The sequence below is a fragment of the Aulostomus chinensis genome, chromosome 6 (assembly GCF_037954235.1).
Source record: "Aulostomus chinensis isolate RoL2024-O1b breed Wild chromosome 6, RoL_Achi_v1.0, whole genome shotgun sequence".
Taxonomy (NCBI): Eukaryota; Metazoa; Chordata; class Actinopteri; order Syngnathiformes; family Aulostomidae; genus Aulostomus; species Aulostomus chinensis.
Window position 1 is genome coordinate 13,826,242 of NC_141325.1, and position 13,759 is coordinate 13,840,000.

The 13,759-nt window shown below is 38.3% G+C and overlaps 1 protein-coding gene across 1 annotated transcript in view; it reads left to right on the forward strand.

The window, feature by feature from the left end:
* Nucleotides 1-3,002: 3,002 nt before the first annotated feature.
* The window catches only part of mccc2 (methylcrotonyl-CoA carboxylase subunit 2), a 12,418-nt gene continuing 1,661 nt past the window's right edge, over nucleotides 3,003-13,759 (forward strand). The window contains exons 1-15 of the mRNA XM_086206666.1: nucleotides 3,003-3,213; nucleotides 3,700-3,766; nucleotides 4,333-4,417; nucleotides 4,681-4,782; nucleotides 5,120-5,247; nucleotides 5,797-5,909; nucleotides 6,932-7,045; nucleotides 7,205-7,269; nucleotides 7,552-7,651; nucleotides 7,747-7,842; nucleotides 9,032-9,104; nucleotides 9,192-9,268; nucleotides 11,097-11,163; nucleotides 11,900-12,056; nucleotides 12,711-12,825. Of these exons, the coding sequence (XP_086062792.1) occupies nucleotides 3,082-3,213; nucleotides 3,700-3,766; nucleotides 4,333-4,417; nucleotides 4,681-4,782; nucleotides 5,120-5,247; nucleotides 5,797-5,909; nucleotides 6,932-7,045; nucleotides 7,205-7,269; nucleotides 7,552-7,651; nucleotides 7,747-7,842; nucleotides 9,032-9,104; nucleotides 9,192-9,268; nucleotides 11,097-11,163; nucleotides 11,900-12,056; nucleotides 12,711-12,825 (1,491 nt within the window). The 5' untranslated portion in view covers nucleotides 3,003-3,081. The remainder of the gene's footprint in view (nucleotides 3,214-3,699; nucleotides 3,767-4,332; nucleotides 4,418-4,680; nucleotides 4,783-5,119; nucleotides 5,248-5,796; nucleotides 5,910-6,931; nucleotides 7,046-7,204; nucleotides 7,270-7,551; nucleotides 7,652-7,746; nucleotides 7,843-9,031; nucleotides 9,105-9,191; nucleotides 9,269-11,096; nucleotides 11,164-11,899; nucleotides 12,057-12,710; nucleotides 12,826-13,759) is intronic.

The following is a 13,759-nucleotide window of genomic DNA, read 5'->3' on the forward strand; positions in this document are numbered from 1 at the left end:
GGTATATCTGATGTTGTGGGGACAATTATGTCACATGCCACAATTTTGGGGACAAAAAGTAAGATGGCGTATCAATGTTCTTGAATTGAGGGTGAAGAGTTGGTTTAAGGTGAAGGAAAGGACTCAGTTGGGGACATAAACAATTTTGTAAATCGTCTGAATTATTTGCATCTTGTAAAATAGGATTGAACACAAATTAAAACTGGTATGCGTGCCAGTACAGTCCAGCATGGATCCTTTAAGAGCACCTTCTGTCAGAAACATTTATGAATGTAAATGAATATTCAGCGCCTTGAGTTTTTGTTCCATACATGCTAATTATTGACTGGCCCTGCTAAGCCGTACTCCAGACATGATTGAGAATATTTCTAACTGAAGAAAAAGCTTACACTTTTTAAATCAGTCCAATGGACAACAACCTTGAAAGGGAGAATTTGCCACCAGAAGACCAACAGCGATGCGGCGATGTACAGTTGTGAGAACAGGGAGGGTTACATACATGCTTGTCTATGACACAGCATCATCCTTGACTTTTTTAATCACATGTCCCTTGTGATAGTACCTGTCTTTCCAGTTAAATGGTTTTTGGGATATTCTGCTTATAAACAAACACATTACTTCCTCGGTAAAGGTAATAACCAGTAATACCAAATCTTATCTTTTACTCAGAGAAATATGTAAAGGACCGGAAATGTTATAACAAATTTAAATATTCTCACCAAAAAGTGATCCTTTTCTAGATCTTTCTCAAAATTCCTTGCTTGACTCTGTGATTTTCCCCTCAAAAAAAAAAAAAAAAAAAATTATGACCAAAGGGGTACTCCTTCTTTTCCATCCAGTCCAACCTATGCATGCCATTCAAGCACTTTCCTGCACTCCACTGCAGTCATCAAAATTTAAGAGGCTTTTCATGCCTCTACATTTATTCTGTCACTTCACCACTGCAGCAGTGAGAAGGGTTCAAAGGTCATGGTAAAGTAGAGAGAGCTGGATGAGTGAGAGGGTTTAAGGTCACGCAAAGAGTGGACGATTGTACATTTCCTAAGAAAACAGGAGCAGCCATTTGAGTGGAGGTCATGGGCATTTCTATGCACGGCGATAGAATAGATGAAAGCGTTGGAGGAGAAAGGCCTCTTAAAACTAAATGAACTAAAAGCTCTTGTTCTGAATGCTCTTCAGCCAATACTCTGACAAATGTACTTTAGCTCTGAATAAAGCACTCAGGTCAGAAATGATGTGTTTTGAAGCTTTTAAGCTAACTCTGATTCCCATTTAAAAGCAACTTTAGTTCACATTTCTAAATGAGACACAAGGCCTTTTCTCTGCATCTGTTTCAGTGCTATTGTAGCGTGACATTTTCCTCTCGGCTACACTTTGTGCTTTTGTTTGAATGTAATAGTGGATATCAGTACAGAAACATTAACCTTTCTTCCACACACATTTTAGGAAACTAAAACCCCAATTGTACCTTGAAAATGATATTAGTCGTGAAAAAAAAAAACCTGTCAATACATGACAAAACCTGAAACTACTAGCTACAGTGTGATGATTCCAAATTCCAAAGCAACTGGGAGGAATCGAAGAAATATGCAAACTTGATCATTACAAAGACTGTAAAACTTGCCTGTAATGTGGGTGTAGAAGTTTTATGTATGACCTACAAATGACCCACACACACACACACACACACACTAAGATTAACTAACTAAGATTCCCTCCTGTAGCTTGAACTGGAACAAGAGACATATCCGTGTTCTGTTCAAATAAATTGCTTTGGAATACATCTGAATTGTGCATATTTGTGTGTGTGTGTGTGTTGTTGTTTTTTTTGGAGTGTAACCTTAAACATAATGCCAACACAATAATGAATAATATTATTCAAGAAGAAAGAGCTCTGGTATCAGAACTGAAAAAAGGGAGCATCTCTAACCATACCAATGACATTACCCTAACCCTTAGAAGTCTCTCTAAGTCTGAGTCTTATACTTGAAAATGTCTCTAGATGGTTTCTGAGACAGAGAAAATCATCTTATTTATCCTCATGTTCTCAAAATGTCTTTGATATGATTGCTTAAAACTACAAATCAGTCCTGATGGAGGAAGAGCACAAACTCACAAACGTCACTTTAATCGCAGCGGTGTAATGCATTAAATTGCCACATGATGGCAGCATGGATCTATGACTGGGCTGCATCCTTTGCTCTTTTACCAAGGTGAGGTTTCAGTGGTTTTGAGATATGTAAAACAGGTTGACATCAGGTTGGTATCAGGCCACCAAAATAACTGGTTCAACTGAAATTCCCTAGTGCAATCTTTACATTAGGGAATTAATAGTCTGCAATCATTATTAGTTTGCATTTTGGGAATCCAGTCTGATCCAGCAGGACCTTTCTGCCCCCCCCCCCCACACACACACACACACACACAATCCCTCCAGTGACTGTCATTACATAGTTATACAGGCTCAGATAAAAATAAATAAATGTAAATCTTTAGTCCTATTGTGATCATCATGCAAATAAATACAGTGACATCTTAACACGCATGCTGTCAGATGTACTGTTGTTGTCAAGTCTTGTAAAGTTTCAATGTTAATTTTATGTCTGAGGTCCTATTGTCTGAAAATGTGGTTAAATGTTCATTGTTTGTTATGTTGGTGATGAGCCATGTCAAAGGAAATGACGAATATCGGCCGGGATATCGCCAATGTGTGTGGGTGTGTGTGCGTGTGTATATATATATATACACATGCACACACACATACTCACACACATACATATGCATATATACATACAGTATATACATATATACACACAAATATAAATATATATGTGTGTGCATACATATATAATATACATACATATGCATACATAATATGTGTATATATATTCGTATTTATATCATAATGTACACAATTTACAATGATTTACACATTTCTGATGAATTTCAAGAACTGTTTACTTCATGCAGCCACCGGATGGCGGTGCAGCCTAGCATACGAACGTTAACCACAGAATAAGACCACTGCTAGGTTAGCTAGCAGTAGCAAATGTCAAGTTGAAGTTAACTTGGAGGAACACAATGCTTCTTCGGACGGTCAGACCGTGGTTTCTTCGTTGCAGAAGTCTTCCTTTGGCTTGCTCAAGATCTTATTATGCTGACAAAGTCGCTCGACTCGGCTCTCAGCCCGATAGACTGTCTGCTGATTATCAGGTAAGTTAGCCTGCTGCGAACATCAGCTAGCATATGACATTCCCCACTTGCAGCTAAAGCAAACTGCACGTCGAGGTCAGCAATATCGACAAGCAGCTGCGGTCCTAATTTTGTCCAAATATTTTTTAATAAGGTGTAACTCGAGGGTGAAAAGAGGTGAAACACATGACTTTTCATTGGTGTTTGTAGCTAGAGGACTAGCATCACACAGTGGTAAAGGAGATGTAATTGTAGCAGTCGCGTTGTATTTTAACCTAATTTGTGGCACAGTCTAACTTGGTGCAAACGCAGTTTATAATATTTTATGTGATAGTTGAAGTCTCTCTCCTGTATATGTTTATCACGCCACTGTTATGTTTCCTCCAGGTTTTGTCCTTCAGCCTGTTTGGTTTAATGCAACAGTCACGAAGTTTCATCAGTAGAAATTATATCTTCCAACCAACAACAAGTATGCTTGTCTTTTTATTTCGTATGTTTGCTTTTCAGGAGAACTATGAGCGAATGAAAGCTCTTGTTGATGAATTGAAAAGCCGGACAGAGAAGATTAAATTGGGTATGTTGGACAATTATAAAATGACCTTATCTTATCACTTGATTTGGTTATTATCATTTCATTCATTGTTTGTTATCAAGAGCTGGAGTCATAGGGTTCTGCTGCACTCACAACAGTGAAGAAGAAGTTTGACTAAGTTATTGGACTTTAAAGACACCCACAGTGGGTGATATGTTCAGTTCAGTAATGCAGTGGTCTCACTGAAGTCTGAAGCACTGTCATTTTTGTTTGGTTTTGTTTGGTTTTGTTTCAGCATGGAACGACACAATCTATTCAATATTAAGCTGGCAGGTCTTGTCATAACTTCGACTCGACCTGCCATGGCAAGCGATCAGATAAATACCTAGAAATGATATTTGGATGTGGGTCAATTATGGTAACATCTGCTTTTCTTTTTTTTTTACTTTTTTAACATAAACACCATTGAAATATAAGGAAGTCATGGAAGATGAATGCTTTTAGGACAGATAAGAAAATGGAGGCGCCACACCGACATCCAGTAGTCAGTTGAATATCAGTATTCAGTGTGTTTTTTCATTATCTGTCTTTTTGTCATTTTATTCCAGGTGGGGGAGAAAAAGCCAGAAGTCTTCATACTTCCCGTGGAAAACTCTTACCTCGAGAGCGTATAGACAGGCTCCTGGATCCAGGGTACTGTCCTCTACTTCAGTAGACATGTTGCATAGATAATCATCATTCCGCAAATTATGATGCATACACGTCCTCCTGCACAGCGGAACAGGGAAACCAGGTTGTCTGTTGCTGTCATCTTATTGTTTCCTCTTGGATCTAAGATGTAATACTACATTGTTTATGCTCAAAACTCTGCACATCTTAATTTTAATATGTTTGTAAGTAACAGACAGTCAGTTAACTTCATTACACAGTTGTTTATCAATTCAACTTTCTTGCAGAACTCCTTTTTTGGAATTATCCCAGTTCGCAGCATATGAGTTGTACGGAAAAGAGGAAGTGCCAGCAGGTGGTATTATTACTGGAATTGGACGAGTTTCAGGGTGAGTGTTCTGAAATGTCTTTAATCAAACTTTTCTTACCAATTTTGAAAGGAATAATCTTTAAAAAGTGCTCAGACTGAGGATCCAAAACAGTAATGAGATGAGAGTGTGCCTTACATATTTATGATTTTAAAGTCATATAATAAAATGTCACTTGACAGGTTAAGTGCTCCCAGCAAATGTTCTCAATATCATCACCTTCTTAAAATAATTGTCTGGGTTTTTTTTTTTTTTGTCTGAATCAATTCCTTATGATGTTTTGTCTCCAGTTTTTTGTGTTTTCTGAAAAACGTGAAAAAATAATTTCAGAAAGCGATGATAATGTTGTTTCTCTCAGGGTGGAATGTGTTGTCGTTGCCAATGATGCTACAGTGAAAGGGGGGACATACTACCCAGTTACAGTGAAGAAGCACCTCCGCGCACAAGAAGTAGCCCAGCAGAACCACTTGCCATGCATTTACTTAGGTCAGTTTTTTTGTATAAATTTGCAGTGAATTTGACAAGAAGCAGCACTACTCAGGGCTTTTAGTTAAATTATTAGCTAAAATATTGCTTAATTGTTACGCGGAACATCTGCCCTTTTCCCCGACGACATCCATTCATTGAAATTATTTTTTTTCTTCTGTTTTTTTGTTCAGGTTGATTTGAAACACAACACTCAGCCCTAATATGGGAGAAAATTATACAGTTTTGTTTGGCAAGGTCTTAAAAATGATTAATTTGCCATGCAGCAACCCTGCCTTGCCTTATCCTCGCACAAACGTCTGACATATCGGTTCCTCTGCAATATAATAGAAGTCCTACTCAGAGTTGTAATAAAATCAGGAACTTGGCCGTACAGGTCTCCTCTTCAGTTATTACCAAGTCAGAAGGTTCTCTGAGAGAGAGCCCTGTAGTTTTGAGCTGTCTGGGGACGTCCCCGAATGACCGGCCGTCAGTTTCAGGCTGCACTTCATCATTTTGAGATGTCAGTAATAACCTGTGACATCTCTACATATCCTGATGTTCCTCTAGTGGACTCTGGAGGAGCAAATCTCCCCAGACAGGCTGAGGTCTTTCCAGACAGAGATCACTTTGGACGCATTTTCTACAACCAGGCCAGGCTGTCATCAGAGGGAATAGCGCAGGTAATGATAATGATGATGGTGATGGTGATGATGATGGAACTGTAACAGTTTGACTTTCTTCATTCTGGATAAGCTTTCATTGTAACTTGTTATGTTAAATGATATGCTTGTGGTATTTGAAATAACACCTGAATAGAGCGATGTCTCTCGTGTAAGAAAATGTTATTAGTGAGGGCAGGGACTGCGAATGTAAATGAACTGCGAGGCGGTAGGTTAGTCATCTTTCCATTGTCTGCAGGCATCTGAAATCCATCTCACTATTGACAAGTGAGACTGCCTTGTTTTCCCTCTCGTATTAAAAGGGAAAACAAAAACAAGGCTGTTTGTGTGCCAGCTAATAAATGCAGATAGTGCTGTTGAGAAGTCAGATCCTTTAGCACTCACGTCTCTCCAATAGACCCCGGGGAGACAAAGACACCAGATTCATTTCAGACTTCACACAGAATTGATGCTAATATTGTGTCAAGCCTTTTCATTTTGTAGAATCTATTCTTTCTTTTTGTGACTATTTTCGCCTGCTCACACAAAGATATTGTGCCAGATTTCTCTCTTTAATACCGCAATAAAAAGCACAATTTCAACTGTCAGCTCCCATAAAATTCTTTCCATGTTAGAAATTATGATTAAATGGTTGTTTTTTTTCTATTTTTTCTATTCTATATATCTACAAATATTCCACTTGCTTTCTGAAATACTCAGGTTTCATACACTTGATAATTGATCAAAATATGATCAAAATCTCACTATAGCCAATTGCAAAATAAAAATCAAAGGAGCCGCAATTTACAAAAAAAATTAATTTAAAACGCGTCCCAATATATCTATATAATTGACGTTTTGTGATGATCAAACTATTCTTCCGACACAACAGAACATGTATGTTTGGTAACTAACAAATGACCCATTTCTACTTAAATCCTGAATCATATTACAGTTAAAATAATTGCAACACAATTTTTATTTTCTTTTTGCATATTGGTATCATAAAGGCAATAGTTGATTTTTTTTTCTTTTTTTTTTAGATTGCTGTTGTAATGGGCTCCTGCACGGCTGGAGGAGCGTACGTACCGGCCATGGCGGATGAAAGCATCATCGTGAGGAAGCAAGGGACCATTTTCCTTGGAGGACCTCCTTTGGTTTGTCTATCTTTCTTTATGTACATGTGCAAAAGTATTTAAGAAGAAGGTGAGCTCAGCTAATGGTAGAGTTCCAGTTTGGGAAAGAAAAAGAGGTCAAGAAATTAAAATGCCTGTTGGTAGTTTGGTTGAGAATGTCTGCACCTTTTGTATCGGCAGGTCAAAGCTGCCACCGGAGAGCAGGTTTCTGCTGAAGACCTCGGTGGCGCTGACCTCCACTGCAAGTATGGAACAGCTTTTATTCCTGGCATGCATGAAAAGATCTAAGAACCCAGGTTTCTATATTTAAGGAATACTTATTCTGTCGGTTCATAGGAAAGCTGTTTATCGGAGAACCATAACCTCTTCGATTAAATTGGTGTGTTTTTTTTTTTTTTTGCAAAATATGTTTGACTTTCTGACCTGGGGCTTGTATTACTATTTTACTTGTTTCACTGTGCACCTATTAAACACATTCTCCTATGTAATCACAGTATTTCACCGTAGTTGATTTGCTCATTTTACAGAAAATCGGGTGTGACAGACCACTACGCTCTAGACGATACCCACGCCCTTCATTTAGCCAGGAAGGCTGTGCGAAGCCTCAACTACAGGAAAAATATTGAGGCAAGTGCAGCATTGATAGTCATTACAAACAGTTGCACATAATGATGCAATGATGTCTGAAGCATTTGCTGATTGCAAAGTTTTTATTTATCCAGGTTACTACAGAACCTACCGAAGCCCCTCTGTACCCCGCGGATGAACTCTACGGCATAGTTGGAGATAATCTGAAACGCAATTTTGATGTCAGAGAGGTATGGCGTCTGTTTGGTTTCCTGTTCATTGCTGGGAAAAGGAAGGAAGGTGGCTGTATCTCAAATAATACAGCTAATCTGAATATGGCAACAGTTAGAATATAGAGAAGTTTGACAAATAATAGAAGAGGGGAAAAAAGGGGGAAAAAAGACATCAAAAAGAAGTTTGCAAAATGAACCGAGCCGATCGTGGTACAACATTCCCACCGGCCAAAAGCAGTGTGACATTTCAGTGTGTGGTCTAAGTACATGACAGTGTGCAACTGACGTATTCGCCTCCGTGATCATTCCCTTGGCCCTTACAACAATCTCTTTTTTTTTTTTTAAATTAAGTTAATATAATTTAAAAAATGTACCATTAAATTGTATTATTTGGCTATTTTTTTGAGTGTGTCATTTGTTTCTACATCTGGTGGCCCAAGTTGAACCAGCCCCACTTTTGGCTGCTCTGAGACACTTGGTCTAACAAAATGAGGTAAAGAGACAGAAAACATATGTTAATAATAAATATTAGACATAAATCAAATGAGATGTGTTTTCAACCCTCCATAAAGATGATTCCCTCTTAATTTTTGGGATTAAATATTGATATCAATAAAGAAAAACCCAAATCTATAGGTCTGTTGTGTACATTTAGAAAAGAATTAACAGTAACAGTTCTTACTCCTCTCCTTAAGAACATAAAAATGTGATTTGTTGAACATTGGCAGAGTAAGTGTGACTATATTTGTGATTTATAGTGAATGCTAGCAGAGCGTTTGAAGGTTCAGAGGGCACATTGAAGCAGTGTTGGGCTGTCACGTCTATCTGGAACAAATCGATAATGGACGACTGGCATCCATCACTTTGTTTTTGCTTCTCTGGCAGGGCTCGGCAGATATTGTCATGTGGTTGAAAGAGTGTGCCTTTGATCCTTGATGTGTGCGTCTGTTCTGTAAAACAGTGTTGTCAGTCCATTTACCATCCAAGAGCAACTGGCTCATCCCCCTTCACGGGAGTTTTCAACCCTGATATCCTCCTCAACACGTGCTGTCCATACAAATCGCTTCAGTAGCCCCACACACATAAGTGGTGTCATTCCATTTTAATTGGAAAAATTAAAAGGTTGTTTTCAACCAGATACACGACTTGTTGCCAATTATCAGTAATTGTTGGCTTTAAATTTGTCCTCCTGTTCCTGTGCTTGTAGGTCATCGCCAGACTTGTAGATGGCAGTAAATTTGACGAGTTCAAGGCTTTTTATGGAGATACGCTCGTTACAGGTATGTTAATCAATAAAAAATGGTCCATCTCTCTAATATTTTTAGAATCTAAAATCATCATTTGACTTTCAATTCCTCCCTGTTCAGGATTTTCAAGGATATTTGGCTACCCTGTTGGAATAATTGGCAATAATGGAGTCTTGTTTTCAGAGTCTGCAAAGAAGGTAAACATCTTTTTTTTTTTTTTTTTAATCCAAAGGTGATTTAAGCGGTTAATTTACACAATAAAATATATAATTTGTTGTTTGGAGAATACTAATTCTGTCAGTTTATAAGAACAAAACACTAATTCTAATTGAATATATAATTAGTTTTTTTTTGTTTGTAATTCAGTTTTTTTGGAGAATTTCTGCTTCTGGGCTATGTGTTCACAACATCACTACAGTATTTTCTCAAACTTTTAATTTGCCATTATAACATCTTGGTAAGATGGGAAATAAAAGCTAAACCTCACAATCATCTTCGGAGGACTTTGACGTGTACTGGTAATATGCTCTCAGCATGTCAAGGACGTTAGCACAATAATGAAGCAGCTCAGTCAGTATTTTCCACCGAGACATCTTTCACATTGCATACCAATGTTTTTCTCTTGAGAGCACTTAAGTCTGAGAAGATGATTTGAGCTTACCCTTCATAGCCAAGGTGCTGAGTTCGTCATGTACAATAAGCTCCGAAATGGCACTTGTCTTTGCCGTCTCACGAATACCCTGAGTGGCATTGTAATAACATACCATTCAAATAACCATGGTCAAGGGAGAATCGTAATTTTCATTTAATACAATTCACTTAATTTGCAAGCCGTTCTGCCGTTCTGAACAGAGCTGAACGCGACGCGGGCTTGGGAAAGACGAGGAGCTCCTGTTGTGACTAATATGTTTTTCAAACACATTTTGAATTAGATTACAAGATTGATCAAATAAAAAAATGGTTTCTGAGATTCAGTGAGGTCTCAATGTGACAGCATTGGTTATCTTATCAGTGTAATTACTGTTGAAAAGGACTGTCACTGGGCATCAGACGTGGAACTGGCATGCTCAGCGAGCACATCCACGGAAAATCAATACTGCCTCTGCATTCGAAGCTGCAGTTTTGAGACACCCTGTCATCACTTAAGACATGCCTGGGCTTCGATTGGGTCTTAATTGTTAAACGCTCCTGGTGTTTGTGTTTGTGAAAGGTAACAAAGAAATGATTGGATTTCTGTTGTTGGGTGCACATTTGGCACTAAACAGATGTTTCATTTCTCACCAGGTGACAGATTCTAATAGGTAGCCGTCTCTCACATGCACTCCCACTTTGTTTACACCTTCCAATGTAAGGCACAACACTGAGAGAGAGCCAGCTGAGGACACTGCCAAAATAAAGAAACACCTGAGTAATTCAGTAATACAAAGTATATGGAAATTAGGAGTCCTTTCAGCGTTTACAGTCTTTTGTGCTTGTTTGCCTGTGCTGTTGCTTCTGACAGCTCTGTGTTGTGCATTCCATTTGTCTGGCAAGGCTGAAGGTCCTTCAGAGCCTTCATATTTTAAGTAAAATCTAGACAATGCAAAGCCAGAGTGAAGCCAGATGACCTTCATCGCGTGTTGATCAAATTTCTTTCCCGATGGTCTCGTCTCAGATGAAGATAAAGGTGAGGGCAACTGCTCAAAGGGCAGACACTCAATGAATGATTGAAAAAAAGTAATTAGTTTTACTGGCACATCATCATGTTGCCAAAGCACAGATAGTCTTGTTCACGTGCTGCCCAGACACCTTCAGCACCATAGGCAGTTATACTTTGAAATATTTTCCATCCAACAAATTTGCATGGTTCCTTTTTGCAGTTCCTTTATATCTGATATTGTTTACTTCTCAGGGTGCCTAGACAAAAAAAAAAAAATCATTCCTCCAACTGTGTTATCTTCATAGTTTAAAGAATTTTCCCTCTGAGCAGATGATCGATATAATACAAATGTTCAGTTCATTGAATGTTTCTGCATTCATTTTCAGGGGACACATTTCATCGAGTTATGTTGCCAGCGGAACATTCCTCTCATATTCCTCCAAAACATAACAGGTAGGTAGGCATTCTTGAGATATGTGGTTTATTGACACCTGATAGTTTCTTCTATTGTTGCCCTTTATTCTGCTGTTAATTCCTGTCATTTTTCTCACAAAAATGAAATCAGTCCTCCCCGCTTTCACCTATTTCTTTAATCAGGTGTCAGTAAGGAGAAAAGGGTTAAAATGGTGACGCAGCCTCCTTTTATACACCACCGAACAGGTGTGATTGGAAATGAATGTGACTGCGACTATGTTCCTTGTCTTTGTGTAGTAGATCATGATGTCACTCGCTGTGTTGTCTCATTTATCCAATCACAATTGTTTGGCAGCGTATAAAAGGAAGCCACATCAGGATTTGAAAGCTTTTTGTCTTGATGGGCCACATGTGACTAAAATGTTATATTTGTCGCATTTATGATATTCTTTTTCTTCATGGAGGAAAAATTCTATAAAAAGGGGATTCATTCTCATATATTTGAGGGTGTCATCTAACCTCGACATTGGCTCAGACTGAAAAAATAAAACAAGGATACAAAATCCTATTTAAGTTGTTAAATTGTTGTGGAAACACTGTATTTCAGTCATACCTAAATAAAATTGATTAAATATGAGAACTCAACCGTATGACATTTATAAATCTTTCTCAGCACAATTCTCAATTTTACCCGTTTTATCAGATCGACTCCTCGAGATGAGTCACAGTCATTAGAGCTTTTATCTGCAATCTCTTTTCTACACATCCATCTCAGGTTTCATGGTGGGTCGAGAGTACGAGGCAGGAGGAATCGCAAAGGATGGAGCCAAAATGGTGACTGCGGTTGCCTGTGCCAACGTACCAAAGATTACCGTTATCATTGGTGGCTCATATGGGGCAGGAAACTACGGCATGTGTGGCAGAGCCTACAGGTGTGGAGTGGCTGCCGACATTATAAACGATGAAATGAAAGCCGGGCCGCAACCTTTTCCCTAAATATTAGCTGTGCTTGAGTCATGTGCAGTTTAATGATACTAAATGCACTAATAATCCCAGTGTTATCAGGTGGCCTTGGATTTTTACACCTACATGGAAAAGACCTTTTGTAATGATGAGGCTTTTACATTGTCATGTTTGTGATTAAAAAAAAAAAAAGAATTTATATTTATGAAAACTTAAGTTGAACTGGCCAAATTACTATTTGGAACGTTTCCATTGGCTGTATTATGAGTTACATTTCAACAAACTAAATTAGTGCAATTTTTTTTGATAACCCATGAGCCTTTTGTTCTAAAAGGATATGAATAATGCTCATTCTTAGACATTTTAAATCAAACAGGCATTTTCCAAATGCTACATCCGTGTTTGATTCGAAATCTTTTGGGAGGGCTTTTCGAAATATTAAGCACGACAGGAGTGGAGCATTTCTCCTCTATAACTCCAATCACAAATATTCAGTGGATCACACTTTGTAGCTGCCATTACTCGGTATCCAGTTCTTCAAAGTTTTCCTTGCGTGATCTCCTCATTGGTTCCGTCAAGAACCAAAACAAACTAACCGACAGTCCCTGTTTCTTCTCCCACAGCCCTCGATTCCTCTACATGTGGCCAAATTCCCGAATCTCTGTAATGGGCGGCGAGCAGGCTGCCACGGTCCTGGCCACCATCACAAAGGATCAGAGAGCACGTGAGGGAAAGGAGGTAGTGATTCACATCTTTCCGTTTACGGGTTTGCTGCCAAAAGCATAAATATTATGAAAGAGGCGTTTCTTTCAGTAATGGTTTGAGGTCATTTTCATATAAAGGACCCATTATATCAATGTTAGAAGGATGACTTATCCTGACAAGTACAGCCGTCAAATGGCTGCAATAAAAAAATGTGTCACATAAGCTGTTATGGGTATATTAAGAGTGCATTAATAACTTCAGAATGACACCTCTCACCAGAGCTCTGACGCTTTAGATGGCTCAACACCACTAGCATTAACAGAGGAGCCAGCAAAAAATGATTATTAGTTCTTTCTCCAGAAAACTATATGTCAAGCAAACCTGTTGCAGTTGACCTTCTCAGATGAACCAATAGGACTGTGCAATACAAGAAATAGTAATTGTTTTACCTGGTCATTTTTGGTTAAAAATAATGCACTCCATGTAGTCTTAATATGGCAATTCACGAAATCTACGAGGTTGAATGTTTTGCATAGGTGTTTATTATTCTACTTGATCATTTAGCCCGTTTACCCCTCATCTCTAAACTACTAGATACTGAAATCCCCCCTTTATTCTAGAGAGTTCATAGACAGGTCATGGAACTATGTTTTTTCTCGTTTAATGATTTCATTTCATTGCCTATTCTATGATCATTTAATCAGGAGTTTTGTTTAGTCTTTATGTCTTCTATTTGCTATATTTTTCGTTCCCGTCACTGTAAAGGGTTTTTTGGCCATGTTTGACAGTGATTCTTCTCTCAGCTTAATATTTATGCTGTAGTTCACCCACAGTACTGTTCCAGTACACCCAAAAATATACTTCATATTTTTTTTGTAACTCATTTACGTCTATAAGTGCAGACCAGATGACTAGAGACAACTTTTGTTCTATGACTCGCTATTTTTTTTTCCACGTGTTTTTCCAT